This window comes from Lissotriton helveticus, chromosome 1_1, assembly GCF_964261635.1.
Source record: "Lissotriton helveticus chromosome 1_1, aLisHel1.1, whole genome shotgun sequence".
Lineage (NCBI taxonomy): Eukaryota > Metazoa > Chordata > Amphibia > Caudata > Salamandridae > Lissotriton > Lissotriton helveticus.
In genome coordinates this window covers 1,287,231,803-1,287,249,990 of record NC_136057.1, presented here as the reverse complement: position 1 = coordinate 1,287,249,990, position 18,188 = coordinate 1,287,231,803, and the positions used below count along the sequence as shown (strand labels likewise).

Below are 18,188 nucleotides of genomic sequence, written 5' to 3'. Positions count from 1 at the left end.
TGCAGCCACAGGCTCCAATGCAGTTTGTTACTAGAGCCACTAGATGTGGTACTCTAGGTAAACTGATGTCACCCTTTGCTAAGCTCCAAAGATACTACAGCCACAGGTGTCCAGGGCCCTATGGCGGGGTCAGGCAACCAAATGTTTCAGTGATCTCTGGGTACTTCAGCCACAGGTTCCAAAGCACAGATGTACTACAGCTTCACAGGTTCAGGTAGCAAAGCATGAGGGATACTTCAGCCATCCGGTCCCATGTACTTGGGGTAGCTGATCAGCAGGTTTCACTGCATAAGGGATATTGAAACCACAGGTTCCAAAACACTTGGGATACTACTAGCACAGGTTTCAAAGCAGGAGGAATACTAAAGCCACAGGTTCCAAAGCACGGAGGTACTACAACTTCACAGGTTCAGGTTCCAAAGCATGAAGGATACTACAGGTGCAGGGTCCAGTGTACTAGGGATAGTATATTTGCATGTTCCAGTGCACAAGTAATATTAAAACTACATGTTCCAAAAAACTTAGGATACTGCAGACACAAGTTCCAAAGCAGAGAGATACTACAACTTCATAGGTTGAGGTTCCAAAGCATGAAGGATACTTCGGCTGCAGGGCAGTGGCGGCTCTGCCGCTAAGGCGGAGGAGCATCGCCCCACTGCTTCAACTGCAAGCTGAATACAAAAAACAAAATGATAATAACGCTCCCTTATTATCATTTATTTTTATTCAGCTTTACTTGAAGCGTCAGGGCGGGCTGGGCTCCCCGCGTCGCAGGGGGAGAAGTGTGCATGATGGTTTGGCCAGCCGCCTTGGGCCCGCCAAATCGTCATGCGCACTTTGCATGTTCTCCACCCAGGCTGCATTACAGTCTGGGTGGAGAACATGCACAGCTTGCGAACCCCTGTCTGTGCGCCGAACCACGGTGCTCAGACCAATCACAATGCTGCTGCAAGGCAGCCTTGTGATTGGTCAGGGGATTCTGGAAGGCTGTGTGCTTCAATACCTGGTTCCTGCTGCAGAGAGGACGGAGAAGAGGCAGCGGTTGGCGCTATTAAGGTAAGTGTTTTTTAAAATGTATTTTATTTCTCCCCCTGCCCGCCTTCCTCCGTCCTCCCAGGCCACCACCCCCCTTAGGTAGAAGCCACTACTGCTGCAGCGTCCTGCATACTAGGGCTTGTTTATTGACATGTTCCAATGCACAAGGGATATTAAACCCACACGTTCCAAAGCAGGAGGAATACTACAGGCCAGGGCCGGACTGGGAACCAAAACCGGCCCTGGCAAAGTGTTGGCCGGCCCCCCCTGCCCCACTTCCCTGGGGTTGGGGGTGCCACCGAGCTCTTTGTGGGGGGCGGTTTTCGGCCGATTTTGTTACAGGGCCGATTTTGCAGGGGCCCAAAACCGGCCCTCACCCTTGCGGCGTACAGGGGGATTGCCCGGTGCCCGCTACGGCCAGTCCGGGCCTGCTACAGGCACAGGTTCCATAGCAAGAGGAATACTACAGGCACAGGTTCCAAAGCAGGAGAAATACTACAGGCACAGGTTCCATAGCAGGAGGAATGCTAAAGGCACAGGTTCCAAAGCAGGAGAAATACTACAGGCACAGGTTCCATAGCAGGAGGAATGCTACATGCACAGGTTCCATAGCAGGAGGAATGCTACAGGCACAGGTTCCAAAGCAGGAGGAATGCAACAGGCACCTGTTCCAAAGCAGGAGGAATGCAGCAGGCACATGCTCCAAAGCAGGAGGAATGCTACAGACACAGGTTCCAAAGCAGTAGGAACGCTACAGGCACAGGTTCCAAAGCAGCAGGAATGCTACAGGCACAGGTTCTAAAGCAGGAGGAATGCTACAGGCACAGGTTCCAAAGCAGGAGGAATACTACAGGCACAGGTTCTAAAGCAGGAGGAATGCTACAGGCACAGGTTCCATAGCAGGAGGAATGCTACAGGCACAGGTTCCATAGCAGGAGGAATGCTACAGGCACAGGTTCCATAGCAGGAGGAATGCTACATGCACAGGTTCCATAGCAGGAGGAATACTACAGGCACAGGTTCCAAAGCAGGAGAAATACTACAGGCACAGGTTCCATAGCAGGAGAAATACTACAGGCACAGGTTCCATAGCAGGAGGAATGCTAAAGGCACAGGTTCCAAAGCAGGAGAAATACTACAGGCACAGGTTCCATAGCAGGAGGAATACTACAGGCACAGGTTCCATAGCAGGAGAAATACTACAGGCACAGGTTCCAAAGCAGGAGGAATGCTAAAGGCACAGGTTCCAAAGCAGGAGGAATACTACAGGCACAGGTTCTAAAGCAGGAGGAATGCTACAGGCACAGGTTCCAAAGAAGGAGGAATGCTACAGGCACAGGCTCCAAAGCAGGAGGAATGCTACATGCACAGGTTTCAAAGCAGGAGGAATGCTACAGGCACAAGTTCCAAAGCAGGAGGAATACTACAGGCACAGGTTCTAAATCAGGAGGAATGCTACAGGCACAGGTTCCAAAGCAGGAGGAATACTACAGGCACAGGTTCCAAAGCAGTAGGAACACTACAGGCACAGGTTCCAAAGCAGTAGGAACACTACAGGCACAGGTTCCAAAGCAGGATGAATGCTACAGGCACAGGTTCCAAAGCAGGAGGAATGCTACAGGCACAGGTTCCAAAGCAGGAGGAATACTACAGGCACAGGTTCGAAAGCAGTAGGAATGCTACAGGCACAGGTTCTAAAGCAGGAGGAATACTACAGGCACAGGTTCGAAAGCAGTAGGAATGCTACAGGCACAGGTTCTAAAGCAGGAGGAATACTACAGGCACTGGTTCCAAAGCAGGAGGAATGCTACAGGCACAGGTTGATGGTACAAATTGTTAGATACTACTCCATATGTATTTCATGGCTCTGATGAGGGACTCTGCATATGTCCTTGCGATGGAATGTTAGCACTGATTCAGAACAAATAATTATGTTTTCCTTTTGTTTCTCTAGAGGAAGCGGCATCCCCGATGCGTGGTCCTTCGCTGAAAACGGTAAGTAGTTTAAGACAATAAAAACAACCAAAGCTGAAACACACATACCTGCTAAATACAGACCTAGTCACCCACCGAAAGATAAATAAAGCAAGATACCGAAGATGTGACTCAGAATGAAAGTTATGTGAAGGACATTGTTGGGATATGAAGTATGATATTTTATTTTAATTTAATCAAAGCCTTTTAACCCGTCTGCCCCTAACTGTGTTCGCATGACAACTTCTCTGACTAATTCCGAGTAGATGACGGCGAGACCTTTGTGAGATGTAAAGGTCTCTGGCATTGCTGGTAACTATGGCTACCACCGGCTCCTGGTGTCAATGAAGGATAAATAATGCAGGGGGCTCTCAGAGGGGACCTGAATGTCTTAATGAGAAATCACTCACCTCCCTGCTGCACTGGAACTCAGTGGATCATCACAGCAACAACAGGGCCAGCCTCAAGCAGAACCAGTGAGTCCATCCAAGACGATGCAAGAGGTCCACTTATGGAACTTTTATGATGCTCAGTGTTTTACAGTTCTGTAGATGTAAGACTAAAACACACAAAAATATGTGACTTGAATTTAATAAACCAGGAACACGCGTGGCGAAGGTTCTCAGGTTTCTTATTGCAATTCAGATAAACCCTGCTAGAGATAATGGAAGCGAAGTGCGCGTATATCCCTTTTACGTGCCCCCGCTTAGGCGAATTGATACACTATATTCATGTAATTCCCATTCTGAGGGTGCAAATTGCGCACTCTCTAATTTACCCTATTTGCACCCGTAATTGTGTGAGATTTGTAATCGGGGCCAATGCCTCAGTACTCCCAATGGGACAATCCTCTGGTTTCCTGGGGGCTCATTTATGGGTCATGCACTGCAGCACAACAAGTCAATTTCCTGCGCTGCAGCATGTGACAGGACGAGGGCAGGAATGCGCTGTATTAAAGGCAATACAGCGCAAGCCTGTCCTTTCCCTTCGCTGGCGCTGTTTTGGCAGACGAGCGCCAATGCAGGCACCCTTGCACCACGGTGCAAGGGTGCCTGTGTTGCATGCAGGATTATTTTTGCGCAAGAAGGGACATCTTCCTACACAAAAACAATCCTGTGGGGGGGGGGATATTTCTCTTTCTAGGTGTACTGCAGAATGCAGCACACCTAGTAAGAGGAAGAAACAAGGAGAAATCGAGATGCTTTTCCTTGGTATGCAACCTTTGGGAAGGTGTAAGATTTTGGCGCTTCCTCAGGTTTACAAGTGCTTGTAAATATGGGGATGCGTCAAGATCCATGGGAGTTTTGTGGGAACATCCATGCAACCCCCATAGAAAGCCTTCCCAGGGCAGAGTAACGCAATGCAGCGATGTGTGCTGCGTTACTCCAGATTTTTAGAGCCATGCAAAGTGACTTTGCGGGGCTTCAAAGATCTGTCTTAAGGTTTGCATCACTCTTGCACCACGCTGCGTGGCGCAAGAGCAATGCAAAGGTCCGTAGTGCTTTGGACTGTTGAGATGAGGACCCCAAGCGGAATGAAGGTATAACCACTTTACTCAGGGGCACTGGGGCAGAGCTAGAGGAGTTGCATGCACGTGAAGTGAAGTGAAGGAGTTTTGTAAAGCGCGGCTGCTGCCCGAGGGCGTCCAAGCGCTGAGTAGAGGTAACAGAACTCTGAGGGAAGAGGGGAGAGATCCAGGTGGAGAGCTAATTTCTGAAAAGATATGTTTTTAGTACCAGTGATGTGGCAATCTCAAGGCCATTTTCAGCCGCCATGCCTGGGTGCAGTACCTGTGCCCCACTTACATTCAAGCCGCAAGATGAGACAGCTGTGTGGGAAACATCCTTTACCACGAAACCATTACAACATTGTATGGTTACCTCGTGGTTTTAACAACACAAGTCATTACATCGACTTGCACTGGAGGGCGCTCTAGACTAAAGAATAGTGTGAATTACTATTCCAACACCTTCCCTACTGTACGTAGACTGGAGTTGGAATAGTAATTCACGCTATTCCTAAGTCCAGCGCCCTCCAGCGCAAGTCGATGTAATGACTTGCGTTGCCAAAACCGCGATGTAACATACCGCGTTGTGATGGTATGCATTGCATCATCATACATCCCAGCTGAGTGGCATTCGGGGCCATTGACCTTGAGGCCACTGAGCCCTTGTGATTTCTATGTTATCACCGATCATGAACACAGAGAAGCTTCAGTGAGAACACTTACTGATATAGAAGAAGGACTACAAGGTCACAACCCATAAATTCCATAAATCTGTAGGCCAGGCTAGATATCAGGGCTAGTTTAAGAGGCTAGAGCCCATATTTACTAATGTTTTTCATCGAGGTTGCATCACTTTTCTGGTGCAGCCCCGGTGTAACATCTCTTTTGGCATTTACTAAGCCACGTAAGGCCACTTTGCATGGCTTTGTAAATACAAAGTAACGCAAGGCAGAGCATAGCAGTGCCTTGTATTACTTTGCATCGGGGAGGCTTTCCATAGGTGGAGCATGGTTGTCCCCAAGCATCCAGACGTGAATTTTAACTCAATTCCAGATTTACTAAGGTGAGTAAACTTGAGATTACGTCTCCCTGAAGCAGACGTAACAGTGAGAAATATCTTTATTTCTCCTTGATACTTCCTAATTCTATGCATGCAGCATACTGCAGCATGCATAGGAAGAGGAAATTGCTTCCAAATGACAGTTTTGTGCAGGAGGTTATCCCTTCCTGCACAAAAATGATCCTGCCTGTAACACAGACACCATTGCACTACCTACATTGGTGCTACTAAGTTCACAGTGCGCCAGTGCAATGAGAGAGCAGAAATGTGCCGTTTCTTTGTAAATATGGAGCCTTTCTGCCCTCTCGCTTTCACGCAACGCAGCACAGCAACTTTGCTTGCTTCCTTGCGTTGTCTGAAGTGTTAGTAAAAATGCCCGTTGATGTCTCTTCCGTCTCTGAAAGTTTTGTCTGCCTCTCAGAAGAAATAAAGGGCTGATACCTTCTGTGCTGCATAATGAGGAGACACAGCAGACCAGCAGGGTTATCTTCTGCCCTTGTCTGACTCAGCATGAGAGGGTCGGTGGTAACGTGAACGTACGCAGCATTTTAACTGCGTATGCTCAGGGCAGTCTGTAACAGCTGGGACGTTTCCAATGTAATGAAATGTGTTGGGACGTAGGAAGGGTTCTCGAAAAACAGGATTTTCCTGGGAAAACCGGGCCATCCGATCACCGTATGGATGAGACACTCTACCACCTTACCCACAGGCTGCCCAATGAGCAACAAACATTTGTAAAACCACCGGGACCGACCGTGGCAAGCATGCATTAGAAAAAATTGTAATATTCAAAATGCAAAAAGTAATAGTATAAAACATACAAAAAAATAAATAGAGATCCAGGAGCTGAGGCTTACCAGTTAAATCACGGAATGCCACCCGTTCTCAAGCAGCTGTAAAAAGAAAAAATTGCTGTCACTCATAGTGCAAGACATCCAAGAATGAAGTGGGCTGACCATTGTAGAGAGCCACTCGGGCTCTCTCCTACATTGTATCCCTTACATCCACGCACGCACGCACACCCCGGGGCGGGCTCGCGCCGGGGTATAAATAAAGATGCGGAAGACCGCTCGGGGTCTTTTCCGGCTAACCAGATCACTGCTGTGGTGTCCCTTATTTGCAAGCCCCTCACCCAAGTGTTGGGCCTAGTCAACAACGCCACATTGGCGACGAGGCCGGCTTACCTTCACGCGTGCCGAGCTGTGTGTCGGTGGTGCCGCGTTGCCTGCTTCGAGTTGCGAAGCCCACCTGCGTCTCCTATCCCGACCTGTCCTGGCTCCTGAGGCCCGCCCACGCGCCTCCCTGGAGGGAGCGCCTTCAGCCGGCGGGGCTCGCAAGGAGTCGAGGTGCCGTCCGGCAAGTCCTGCGGGTGAGTCCATCCTTTGCCCCGCCAGCGCGACACCCCAGCGTGTCCCTCCCTCCGCCTGCGCGGCAGCGTGTGCCCGCAGGAAGGCTCATCTGGCGCCGACGCGAGGCGGCTCATCCTACGCGGCTGCACCACGTGGCCCCCGCGAGGCCTATCGCAGCCCAGCCGTCACCACAGCGGAGAGCGAGTGAGACGCTCGCGGAGGCCTGAGACACTCCCCCAGCCTCGCATTTCACTATTGCGGCCCAGGGAAGGTGCAGAGATGCGGAGCGGCAACGCTCACCAGCACACACAATCTCTGGAAAAAAAAAGGGAAAAAAACAAGCACAAGCAAAGGCAAACAGCCCCTGTGACACTCCTGGAGAACTGAGCTCCCTGTCTCCAGCACACAAGGCCAAAAGGATTAGTGACACGCACCACACCCCAGTGGCCCACGTCACAACAAGCATTGGCAAAGCCAGGAAGGCGGGAACTCAACAAGAAAGATTCATCACACTAGGGACCACGGAACAGTACACTAACCCTAGCAGCACACAGAGACACAACACCGGAAAGTTCCAGAGGGGTGAGAAGAAGGCCACACAATGTCTGTAGTGGCAACAGGAGCGGTCCAAGATGGGGCAGGCCAAAACCCACCTCCAGCAGTCGTACCCCCACCAGCGGTAGCTGCACCACAGCCACAGGCCCAGATCCAGGCAGGAGCTCCCATGCAAGCGACGTCCACCCACCTACACTCTGGCGCAGCGCCCATTCCACCATTTAGCGAGGGGGCAGACCCGGCAACGGCGGCGCTGAGATGGAAGGCGTGGGTTGGGAGGCTCAACCTCTACTTTAAAGGCACAAGGGAGACAGACGGAACGGTGAAAAGGTCGCTCCTCATCTTATATGGTGGGCCAGAAATTTACGAACTATTCGAATCACTCCCTAACACAGGGCCTGAGCACGACTACGACGCTGCGGTCGCAGCCTTGAACGCGCACTTTGATCCCCAACTCAACAATGACTTTGAAAAGTTTAAATTCAAACGAGCCTGGCAGACGGATTCAGAGTCGGTTGATATGTACTACGCCTGGCTCCGCCGGCTCGCAAGCACTTGCCCGTTTACCAACCCACGAGAGGAAATCCGGGACCAAATCATAGTTGGGTGCAAATCAAAGCTGCTAAGAAAGCTCATCCTACGCCAACCGGGCATATCGCTAGACGAGATACTTATTCTAGCCAGGTCACACGAGCTGTCCGACGCAAGGGCGGAAGAGATGGAAGCGGCGTTACGCACGCCGGTGATTGCCCCGGCTGCTGCAAGGACAACGCCAATCAAAGAAGAGAGAGTCGACGCAATCCAGAGAAGATTCCCAGCAACTCGCCCACGAAGTGCCCAGTCCAGAGGAAATCAGTGCGGATACTGTGGGGAAGATCACCCAGCAACTGCCTCATGTGGCGCGAAAGGAAAGACTTGCCTCAAGTGCGGGCGCCTAAATCATTTTGCTGCCGTCTGTCCGGGAGGAAAGTTCAAGTCAGCCGGTCCGCGAGCCAGGGCAGTGACGCAGCGCATCCGACAGCTATCGCTCGATCACGAACCACCTCCTCCAGACCACCAGGCTCAAGAAAGACGGCCAAGGTATGAAGACGATGAGGACGACGAGGTGTACGTTGTCTCTTACGTAAGCAGAGCGTCCACGAGAAGGAGACCGCCGCCCATGTGCTCCATAGCAGTAGAAGGCACTGAAGTTAAAGCCCTAATAGACACGGGGGCATCCGTGAACGTCATGGATTCTGACCAATACGAGAAGATGTCTCCGAAGCCCCTACTGACACCCTCCACGGCGAGGATCTACACCTACGGAGGCACGGAACCACTGCCACTCAGAGGGGTGATCCAAACGACGGTAGTCAATGGCGAGTATTCCACGGAGACGAAGTTTCACATTACCGAAGGGAAAAAGGGCACACTGCTGAGCTGTCACACGGCAGAGGACCTTGGCCTGGTGTTCTTTGCCAATCAGGTGCATCAGGCACATGCAGACTTTATGCTGAAGGATTTTCCAGAGTTATTTCAGGGCCTAGGAAAGCTTAAAGGGCGGAAGTTCAAGCTACATATAGACACGTCAGTCCGGCCGGTAGCACTCCGACACAGGAGAGTGCCCTTCAACTTAAGGCCACAAGTCGAAGAAGAGCTCAGGAAGCTAGAAGAACTTGGCGTCATCGAAAAAGTGTCGGGCCCGACACCCTGGGTTTCCCCACTGGTGGTCGCACCAAAGCCAAAGCAACCAGGGGCGATCCGACTATGCGTGGACATGAGGCTGCCCAATACAGCTGTCAAACGAGAACGACATATCACTCCCACCATGGATGATATAGTGGCTGATCTGAACGGGGCGAAGTGGTTTTCAAAGCTCGACCTCAACTCGGGATACCATCAGCTCGAGTTGGAACCAGCCAGCAGGGATATCACCACCTTCTCGACCCACGTGGGGCTAAGACGCTACAAACGGTTAAGCTTTGGAGTTTCCTCCGCGGCGGAAGTCTTCCAAAACGCCATACGAGAAGTACTATCAGGACTGAGCGGAGAGATCAACCTCAGCGATGATATACTAGTGTACTCTGCAACCCTAGAAGAACATCATGCCCATCTGAGGGCCACACTCCAAAGACTTGTGGACAGCGGACTGACCCTACACCGGGAAAAGTGCTCCTTCTACCAGGAGTCGAAAGATTTTTTTGGCTACACTTTCACGAGGGAAGGCCTGAAAGTGGACCCCGAGAAGGCAGAGGCGATCAAGGCAGCAAGCACTCCAAGAAACCCCACCGAGGTGCGCAGTTTTTTGGGCATGGCCACTTACTGTGGTCGGTTCATACCCAATTTGGCCGCGATTGCAGAACCCCTCAGAGCTCTCACCAGAGCAGAACACAAGTGGGACTGGACAGGAGCCGCCAACAAAGCTTTCCAAACAATCAAGGCCAGTCTTCTCGATGACACCGTCATGGCATACTTCCAGCCCCGACGCAAGACCGAACTGATCGTCGACGCCAGCCCCGTGGGTCTGGGAGCTGTGCTTCTGCAAGAATACGGACCCGAAGAGTGGAAACCTGTCGCGTACGCCAGTAAAGCACTGTCAGACACAGAAACCAGGTATGCGCAAATTGAAAGAGAGGCCCTGGCCATCAAATGGGCATGCCAACATTTTCACCTTTACCTGTGCGGGCAAGAATTCACGGTGGTGACGGACCACAAACCGCTGCTGCCACTATTTGCAGGGTCGTCCCGGCTGGCACCCCCACGCATCGAACGCTGGGCCGTTCAGCTACAGGGTTACCACTTCAAAATCGTGTTCCGCCCTGGGGCGCACAACCCAGCCGACTACCTGTCCCGACACCCTGATGTCATCAACCAGTATCCACCCAGAGAAGAAGGGGTGGAAGCCGAAGAGTTTGTCCACATGATCTCGCAAGCTGCGTGCCCGGAAAATATGTCACTCAAAGAAATCGGAGAAGCGACCGCCACGGATGAGACATTGGTGAGAGTTCGCCAGGCTCTAGAAGGAAACCGCTGGGCCCATTTCCTCGATGGTGCGTCGAGCCTCCGGCCGGAGGTGAGCCACGCACGTCAACAACTGTGGCAGATACGCAGCGAACTGAGCGTGGGCGATGAAGGAATCATCCTCCGAGGGCACCTTATCGTCATACCGGAGAGCCTCCAACAGAGAGCCCTAAGTCTAGCCCACGTGGGCCACCAGGGCATGGCAAGACAAAAGCACGCCTGCGGAGCAAAGTGTGGTTCCCCGCCATGGACAGCCAAGTAGACGCCATGATACGATCTTGCCATGCCTGCACAATCACGGGCAGTGACCCAGCCCCAGCACCAGTGATCACGGAGGAAGCACCTCAGACGCCCTGGACACACCTCAGCATAGACTTTGGTAGTTTCCCTGATGGCAGACACATGCTCGTCCTTGTTGATTCGTTTTCAAAGTTTCCGATAGTCGAAGTCATATCTTCAACTGCATTTCCACAAGTCAAAAGAGTGCTGAGCCGCGTCTTTGCAACCATGGGGCTCCCGGATGAAATTAAGTCCGACAACGGACCCCCCTTTCAAGGGAGAGAATTTCAAACCTACCTTGAGAGCCTCCGGATCAAGCACAGAAAAATCACCCCGCTGTGGCCCCAGGCAAATGGGCAAGTCGAAAGACTGATGCGAACACTGAACAGAGCATTGAGGATTGCGGTGGACAATGGGGAAGATCCGGAAATAGCCCTAGACCAATTTCTAGGAGCCTACCGACAAACGCCTCACAGCACGACAAAATGTGCTCCTGCCCATGTATTATTTAAACGAGCACCTCGGGACAGCATCCCGACCGATAGCACCTGGGTACCGGAAGAGAGGGATGCTGCGACCATTCAAGCCCGACGGCAAAACACCAACATGAAGGCGAGCGAGCATCGTCACGCGAAGGGGCCCACTCTGAAAGAAGGAGACATGGTGGTAGTGCGAGACCGCCACCCAGGATGGAAGTTCCGCACACCGTACGAGTCGGAAGTGTGGAGAGTAGACAAAATCCAAGGGACGATGGTAACTGCAAGGCGAAATGGACAAGTAGTGACACGGAATGTGTCATGCTTTAAGAAAGTATGTGAGACAACTGGAGAACACCGAACCGAGGAAGAGACCGAGGCTGTAGATGACGGAGGCCTAGATCTAGGCGGGAGCGTGCCAAGATCACCGGTAACCAGGCAAAGCAGTGAGAGCCCACCCAGAATGGCACCGCAGAATCTCATTGCTGAACACATTCGGCCCAGAGTGACCATCATGGGCGAAGGTGCAGAGACAACCCCGGCTGGGGTTGTAGAGCCGCCATGTACCCGGAACCAACGGTACAGTCTGAGGCCCAACCCGAGACCCAACCTGCATCTGAGAGACTTTGCCTGGGCATCCCCGTAAATCGGGACCTGATGGTTGCAGCAAGAACAGAACTAAATTGAAGGAGGGATGTAGAGAGCCACTCGGGCTCTCTCCTACATTGTATCCCTTACATCCACGCACGCACGCACACCCTGGGGCGGGCTCGCGCCGGGGTATAAATAAAGATGCGGAAGACCGCTCGGGGTCTTTTCCGGCTAACCAGATCACTGCTGTGGTGTCCCTTATTTGCAAGCCCCTCACCCAAGTGTTGGGCCTAGTCAGCAACGCCACAACCATGACCAATGCTGAAGGTTGTGGTCGGTGAAAGCTGCAATTTAATGCTGATTGAGCAGGCCAGTGGAGGAGCCCTTGTGTGTCTGTATATATGTATGTATTTAGATTATTATTTTTTTGAAAACATGAGGCTTTTGAAATAGCTAAATATGCGCCGGGGTCGGACCTAAAAAGTAAATGCGTCAAAAACAAATACGTTGGACCCTGGTGATATTCTGGAAATCCTGAACGGTTAACACCAGTTAAGGGAACACCCTGTAAACCTTTCCTAGGGGGGATACATACCTTAAGAAAAATAAGGAAAGCTAAATCCGTTGGAGAGAGGCAAAAAAGGGTTTTTCGGTCAAGGGAGCCAAACTGAGTAAACTGTACAAATGCTAACCTCGTTAGAGAGACGACGGCCCTAATGCATAGAACAAAGTAATATAGAAGACATGGGCATGAGGAAGCAAAGAGGCGGGGAGCAACAGGCACACAGAAAGCGGGTATTTAAAGGCAGGCAGAGTGGGCAGGGAGAGCTGGCAAAAGGGCATACGGTAATAGAAAGCATGTAGCATGAGCAGGAAGTGTAGAGGCCACTGGGAAATATAGCACGTTGTGGAGCAATGAGTATAGGTCACAGTGCCTGATATAGACTTGAGACTCAGTGACAGGTAGCTGTGGGAGTAAGTTATCCCAGCACAATATTTTATATAATGCCTGGGTCGTACACATTTGTCTCTTCCAGAGGCAGTCCGTCGCCCTGTGCAGGAGAGGTAGGCAACCGCCTAGCCGCTGCAGAGGAAGGGGTGTAGCACGGCGCATGCTGCATAGAAGCCGCTCCTCTTTGTAACCAGAGTTAGACTGAGGAACCTAAAATAGCCGTGCCCTAAATGCTCAAATCAGTGCTGCTCCCTTTATGTCCACCCGCTACCTCTCTCTTTCCATCCAACCATTCACTCTCCCTCCATCTTGTCCCTCTCTGTCTCTCTGCCATCCCCCTCCCTTGTAGCCTTCACAGGCTTGCTGTAATTAACCCCTGGGCGTTGTGAAAGTGACAGAGACAGCAGGAGCGGCCTGGCCTTTCAAAAGCGGCCTCCTGCCCACTGGGGAAATGCCCGGTGGAATAAAAGGCCTTTCTGGCCCTGCTTGTAACATGCAGCATAGGCGCAGGGGTACAGGCAATGAGAGTGCCAGGGCTCCAGAACCGCTTGTTCTGGTTTCCCAGGTTAGCACTTTCCCTGGAGGCCAAAGCCGTGAGGTGTAATGTGGAGATGAAGATATGGGTCCGGCGGGATGGTGGTACATGTGTGCGTGGGCGGTAAGGCTATGACAGCAGGGGTACTGGACGATGGGAGTGATGGGAAGGGGTAGAGGGTGCCCAATGAAGATGCAGGTAACACAGGTTAAGAAGGGGTGAGGGCCACAGAACATACAAGAGCTGTGTTGGGGTCAGCAGGATGTTAATTATCAGTGTGGCCAGGGGTAGGAAGTGCCGGAGGAGATGAGCCTGCCCTCAGGAGCAGAACAGCCAAGAGTGCTGATGAAGGTCCGTCACAGAAGGGGAGGCCAGAAGGGCCAGAAGGGCCAGAAGAGAGTTACAGAGAGAGGTGGGATATCTGGGAGCGACAAACACCGGATGCAGAGGTCTGGTTGGAATAGAAAGGATGTACCAACGCAATACCAATGCTACTCAGGGATGGGATGGGTGACAGGGGAGCTGCGACCACAGGGCATGAGAATGACGGAGGTGGTTTCAGTGTTCTCCAACCCGTAAGTGAGCGCAGAAGGTAGTTAATGCGCAGGGGTGGTATGGAAGCCGGGGGAGACTGCGGGGCGCCGACCCCATCAAGATTGTAGAAAACAAGTGGCAAGATGTAGCAGTTTAAAGGAGTGAAGAACAGGTTCTTGAGCCACTGGCCCGAGACACCAGTGGAGCTGGCTTGACCACAGGCAGTCAGAGCCCACTCTAAGGCAGCAACCGGGATCAGGTCAGCAGTTAAATCAGCAATGGGGAGGGCTTTGACTTTTTCAAAACATGACCTTTTAATTCAAAGCAAAATAACAAATAACATTGTACCATTTCACTGTCAACAGAAAGACCGAGTGCTATAAATGGTTATCAGCAGCAGAAGCACATAGTGGAAAGGCCAATGCGTGTACATATTTCTGCCTGTGCTGGCTCGAGTGACCTACAACCTGGTGTTATCACTGCCTTGCCTGCTTAGTCACAGCAAATGAGCTACAAACTCCAAATGCCTCTGGCCACATCAGCATCGGTGACATTTTAAGGCACATTATTAATTAAGTGAACAAAGAACACTGCCTGCACACTGCACAGCATGCCTAAAACCAGTAAGCATCATTACTACATTAAGCAGTCACCCACCACTCCAAAGAAACCTGCGCACAATGACACACAAACACACACCACATATCACAAACATAAAAACATATATACACGCAGATGATACACCTACATATACATACACAAGCACACCAAACACACCCAAAACGTAAACACACCAAATAAACACAGAAAACAGCCAACAATCCTTCACAATTCACTCACAAACAAGCATACGCACATTGTCCCTGCAAGAACCCGAGCTGCCCTTGAGTAAGAACATTGTCCTGGCTCCACCTAGTGACATACCATGCTCAGGGGCAGATTTAGAAGGCCCTTGCAACACTTTTGCGCTTCCGTTGCGTTACTTTTGTGACGCAACAGCGGCTTAAAATATGCAGCAAATGTACAACGTGACTCATCTAGGGAGATGTGTCACGTTGTAAATCCCTGCGTGACTTTATATCTTCGTGAGGTATAATGTATGCAGGGTAGGCGTTCCACGCAGGAAAGCCTAGTAAAAGTGACCCAGTGAAATCTACAAGGTTTCACTGCGTGACTTTTAAGACGCCACTGCGTCAAAACCTTACGCCTGCTTCAAGCAGTGACACAGTGTATTGGGAATAGGCCGCAACACGCATTGCTGGAGTTGCGTCGTGCTTGCGACATGACTCCAGCAATGCGCGATTTTTCAGCCAACAGATGCGTCAGAATTTCTGACACATCTGTCAATCCTTGCGCCATCGTGCGCCGTATTGTAAGTACGGCCATCTATGGTGGCGCAAGGGTTTTTCACGCAGGCGCAGGGAAACTGATGCATCTGTACAGATGCGTCAGTTTCTTGTAAATCTGCCCCTAAATGTTTAACTGTGAATGCTGAATATTGTCAATATGGTATGTTAGGAGTTAATAGTGGCATGGAGCCTGGGGGTCTAAACTCCAAGATAGCAGAACAAGCATAATATTCAGTGATGTGTGTGTGCATCAACTGCTGACCAGAACACCATGTCGCTTCTAGAGAGCCTTGCCAACATCAGACTCAAGCAGCTAGTCACCACCCAACCCACGCAGCCGGACAAATGCTCATCCAGTCATCACCACCAGAGGGAACATCACCTACAGCCACACCACCAAACTCCTCTGGACTGATCCCCAATGGATGCACTTCGCCTTCGCCACTCCCACTGTCCACCACCACCCTCACCTCCCCGTCATAGCTGGAACAAGGCCACTGAGGAACACCTAACTACCTTCCTCAGCACTACACACCACTGATATCAATAGATACCAACACCTCAGCACACAACTTTCTCCGATGGATCTCCAACTGGGCTGACACTCTGACACCCCTCAAGAAGGCACCAGGCAAGCAACACTAAACACCAGCTGGTTCACTTTCGCCCTTCACGAGTCCAGAGGCACCTGCAGATGACTCAACAAGAGATGGAGGAAAAACAAAACCCCGGAAACCCTTCCAACCTTCAAAACCGCCTTCAACGCACACCACCTCCTCTTCAGAACCAGAAAGAAAATGGCCCTCCAAGACAAAATCAATACCAATGCACACAACAGCAAAGAACTCTCCGCCATAGTCAAGGCTTCGCCAGGCCCAACATGGAGACCACAAACGTCCCACTCTCCTAAGACCTCTGCAACAAACTCGGCACCTTCTTCCACCACAAGATCAGGCAAATCTATGACAGCTTCAACACCCAAGACCCTGCCACAAGGTCTTTCACCACTGCACGCAACCACGCCGCAACCACGCTGCACCCCGAACAAATCCTGCAAAACTGGATTTCGCTTACCACAGACGGCACACTCATGACCATGAAGAGCATCCACTCCGGAGCTCCATCAAAGCCTTGCCCGTATCACATCTTGCATTGAGCTGCCACCTCCATTGCCCCAGAGCTTCGCAACACCATCAACTGTTCCATCGAAACCGCCACCTTCCCCGACGACTGGAAACACGCCGAGATCAACCCCCTGCTGACGAAGTCATCCGCCGACCCGACAGACCTCAGGAACTTCGGACCTAACTCCCTCCTCCCCTTCCCAGCCAAGGTCATCGAGAAGGCCATTAACGACCAGCTCTCGGAGTTCAACTAAGAAAACCAAATCCTAGATATCTCTCAATTCGGCTTGCAAAGCAAATACAGCACCAAGACCGCACTCCTCACCACCACCGACGACAACCGCTGCCTCCTCGACCACGGTGAAAACTCAGCCCTTATCCTACTGGACCTCTTGTCTGGTTACTCTACAGTCTCCCACGCACACTAATCCCAATATTCCATGACGCCGGCAACTGCAACAAGGTCCTGGACTGGATCCACTCATTCTGTACCGGCCAAACATAGTGAGTCAGACTACCTCCAGTAATCTCAGAACCTACAGAGATCTGCTGCGGAGTGCCTCAGGGTTCCTCCTGAGCTCCAGCACCTTCAATATCTACATGGCCCCCCTCACGGCCATCATCAGAAACCATGGACTCAACATCATCTCCTACGCCGACGACACCCAGCTGATCCTCTCCCTCACCAACAAACCCGCAGCCACCAGAACCAACTTCCACAGTGGGAAGAAGACAGTGGCCACCTGGATGAAAGATAGCTGCCTCAAGTTCAACTCGGACAAGATTGAAGTACTCATCCTGGGAACCGTCCACTCAGCTTGGGGCGAATCCTGGTGGCACACCACCCTAGGCACCCCTCCCACCCCCACGAAACACTCACGCAACCTCAGCAGCATACTGTTCTCCTTGCTCACAATGAACTGCCAGATCAATGCCGTATCCTCTTCCTGTTCCCACACACTCCCCCAGCTCTAAAAAACTTTCCAATGGATCTCCACAGAATCCAGAAAGACGGGTGATGTACACCAGCATCACCCAGAAACAGCTCAGGAAACTACAGAACATCCAAAATGCCACAGCTAGGCTGTTCCTGGACCTCCCCCGCCACAGCTACATCACCCAACACCTCCGACAACTCCACAGGATCCCATTCAACAACTGAATCACCTTCAAGCTCCTCACACACCTACAACCGTCTCTACGATGCTGGACCAGTATATCGGAACCACCACCTCTCATTCCACATACCAGCTAGACAACTTTGCTCCACCCAATTTGCCATAGCGACCATCCCACGGATTCACAAGACCAGAACCAGAAAAAGATCCTTCTACTTCCCCGCTAAGACCTGGAACATCCTGCCCCCCAACCTCAGGCATTCCCTGCCGCTGACCTAATTCAGGAAGGATCTCAATACCTGGTACTTCAACTGAACTGCCAAACCCAGATAGATCAGTAGTCCCCCAGCACCTTGAGACCCCGAGGGGTTAGTAGCTGTGCCGTACAAACCCCTGAGCGATTGTAGAAGAGAATATCTAATTATCAGTGATAACTCCAAACCCAATTAAAAGAAAATTCCTACAGGTAAAGTGTACTGTTCTGCAGTATTTCCTGTCACTTTACTGTGCCTTTCAGGATGACAGGACCCAAGTATCAGTGTGGGGAACTCTGAATCCTCACCCGGTGTCAGTACTTTTACAATGAGGGAATCCTGCTGGAAAACCAACCTTAACTGGTTCTCAGCAAAATCCTTCTGTGGTGAGAGGCGAATGCTTGGTTAGGAACAGGGCATTGTCAAAGACACTTCTTACATTAGAGTTGTGTTTCTTATGAACATACCATCTATCAAGGTCCAAGACAGGTTTTGC

At 51.3% G+C, this 18,188-nt stretch overlaps 1 protein-coding gene across 1 annotated transcript in view; it reads left to right on the top strand.

Annotated features, from left to right (window-relative positions):
- LOC144772679 (V-type proton ATPase subunit S1-like) overlaps window positions 1-18,188 on the top strand; it is a 347,985-nt gene that overhangs the window by 141,049 nt on the left and 188,748 nt on the right. The window contains exon 5 of the mRNA XM_078657142.1: window positions 2,990-3,030. Coding sequence (XP_078513268.1) covers window positions 2,990-3,030 — 41 coding nt within the window. The remainder of the gene's footprint in view (window positions 1-2,989; window positions 3,031-18,188) is intronic.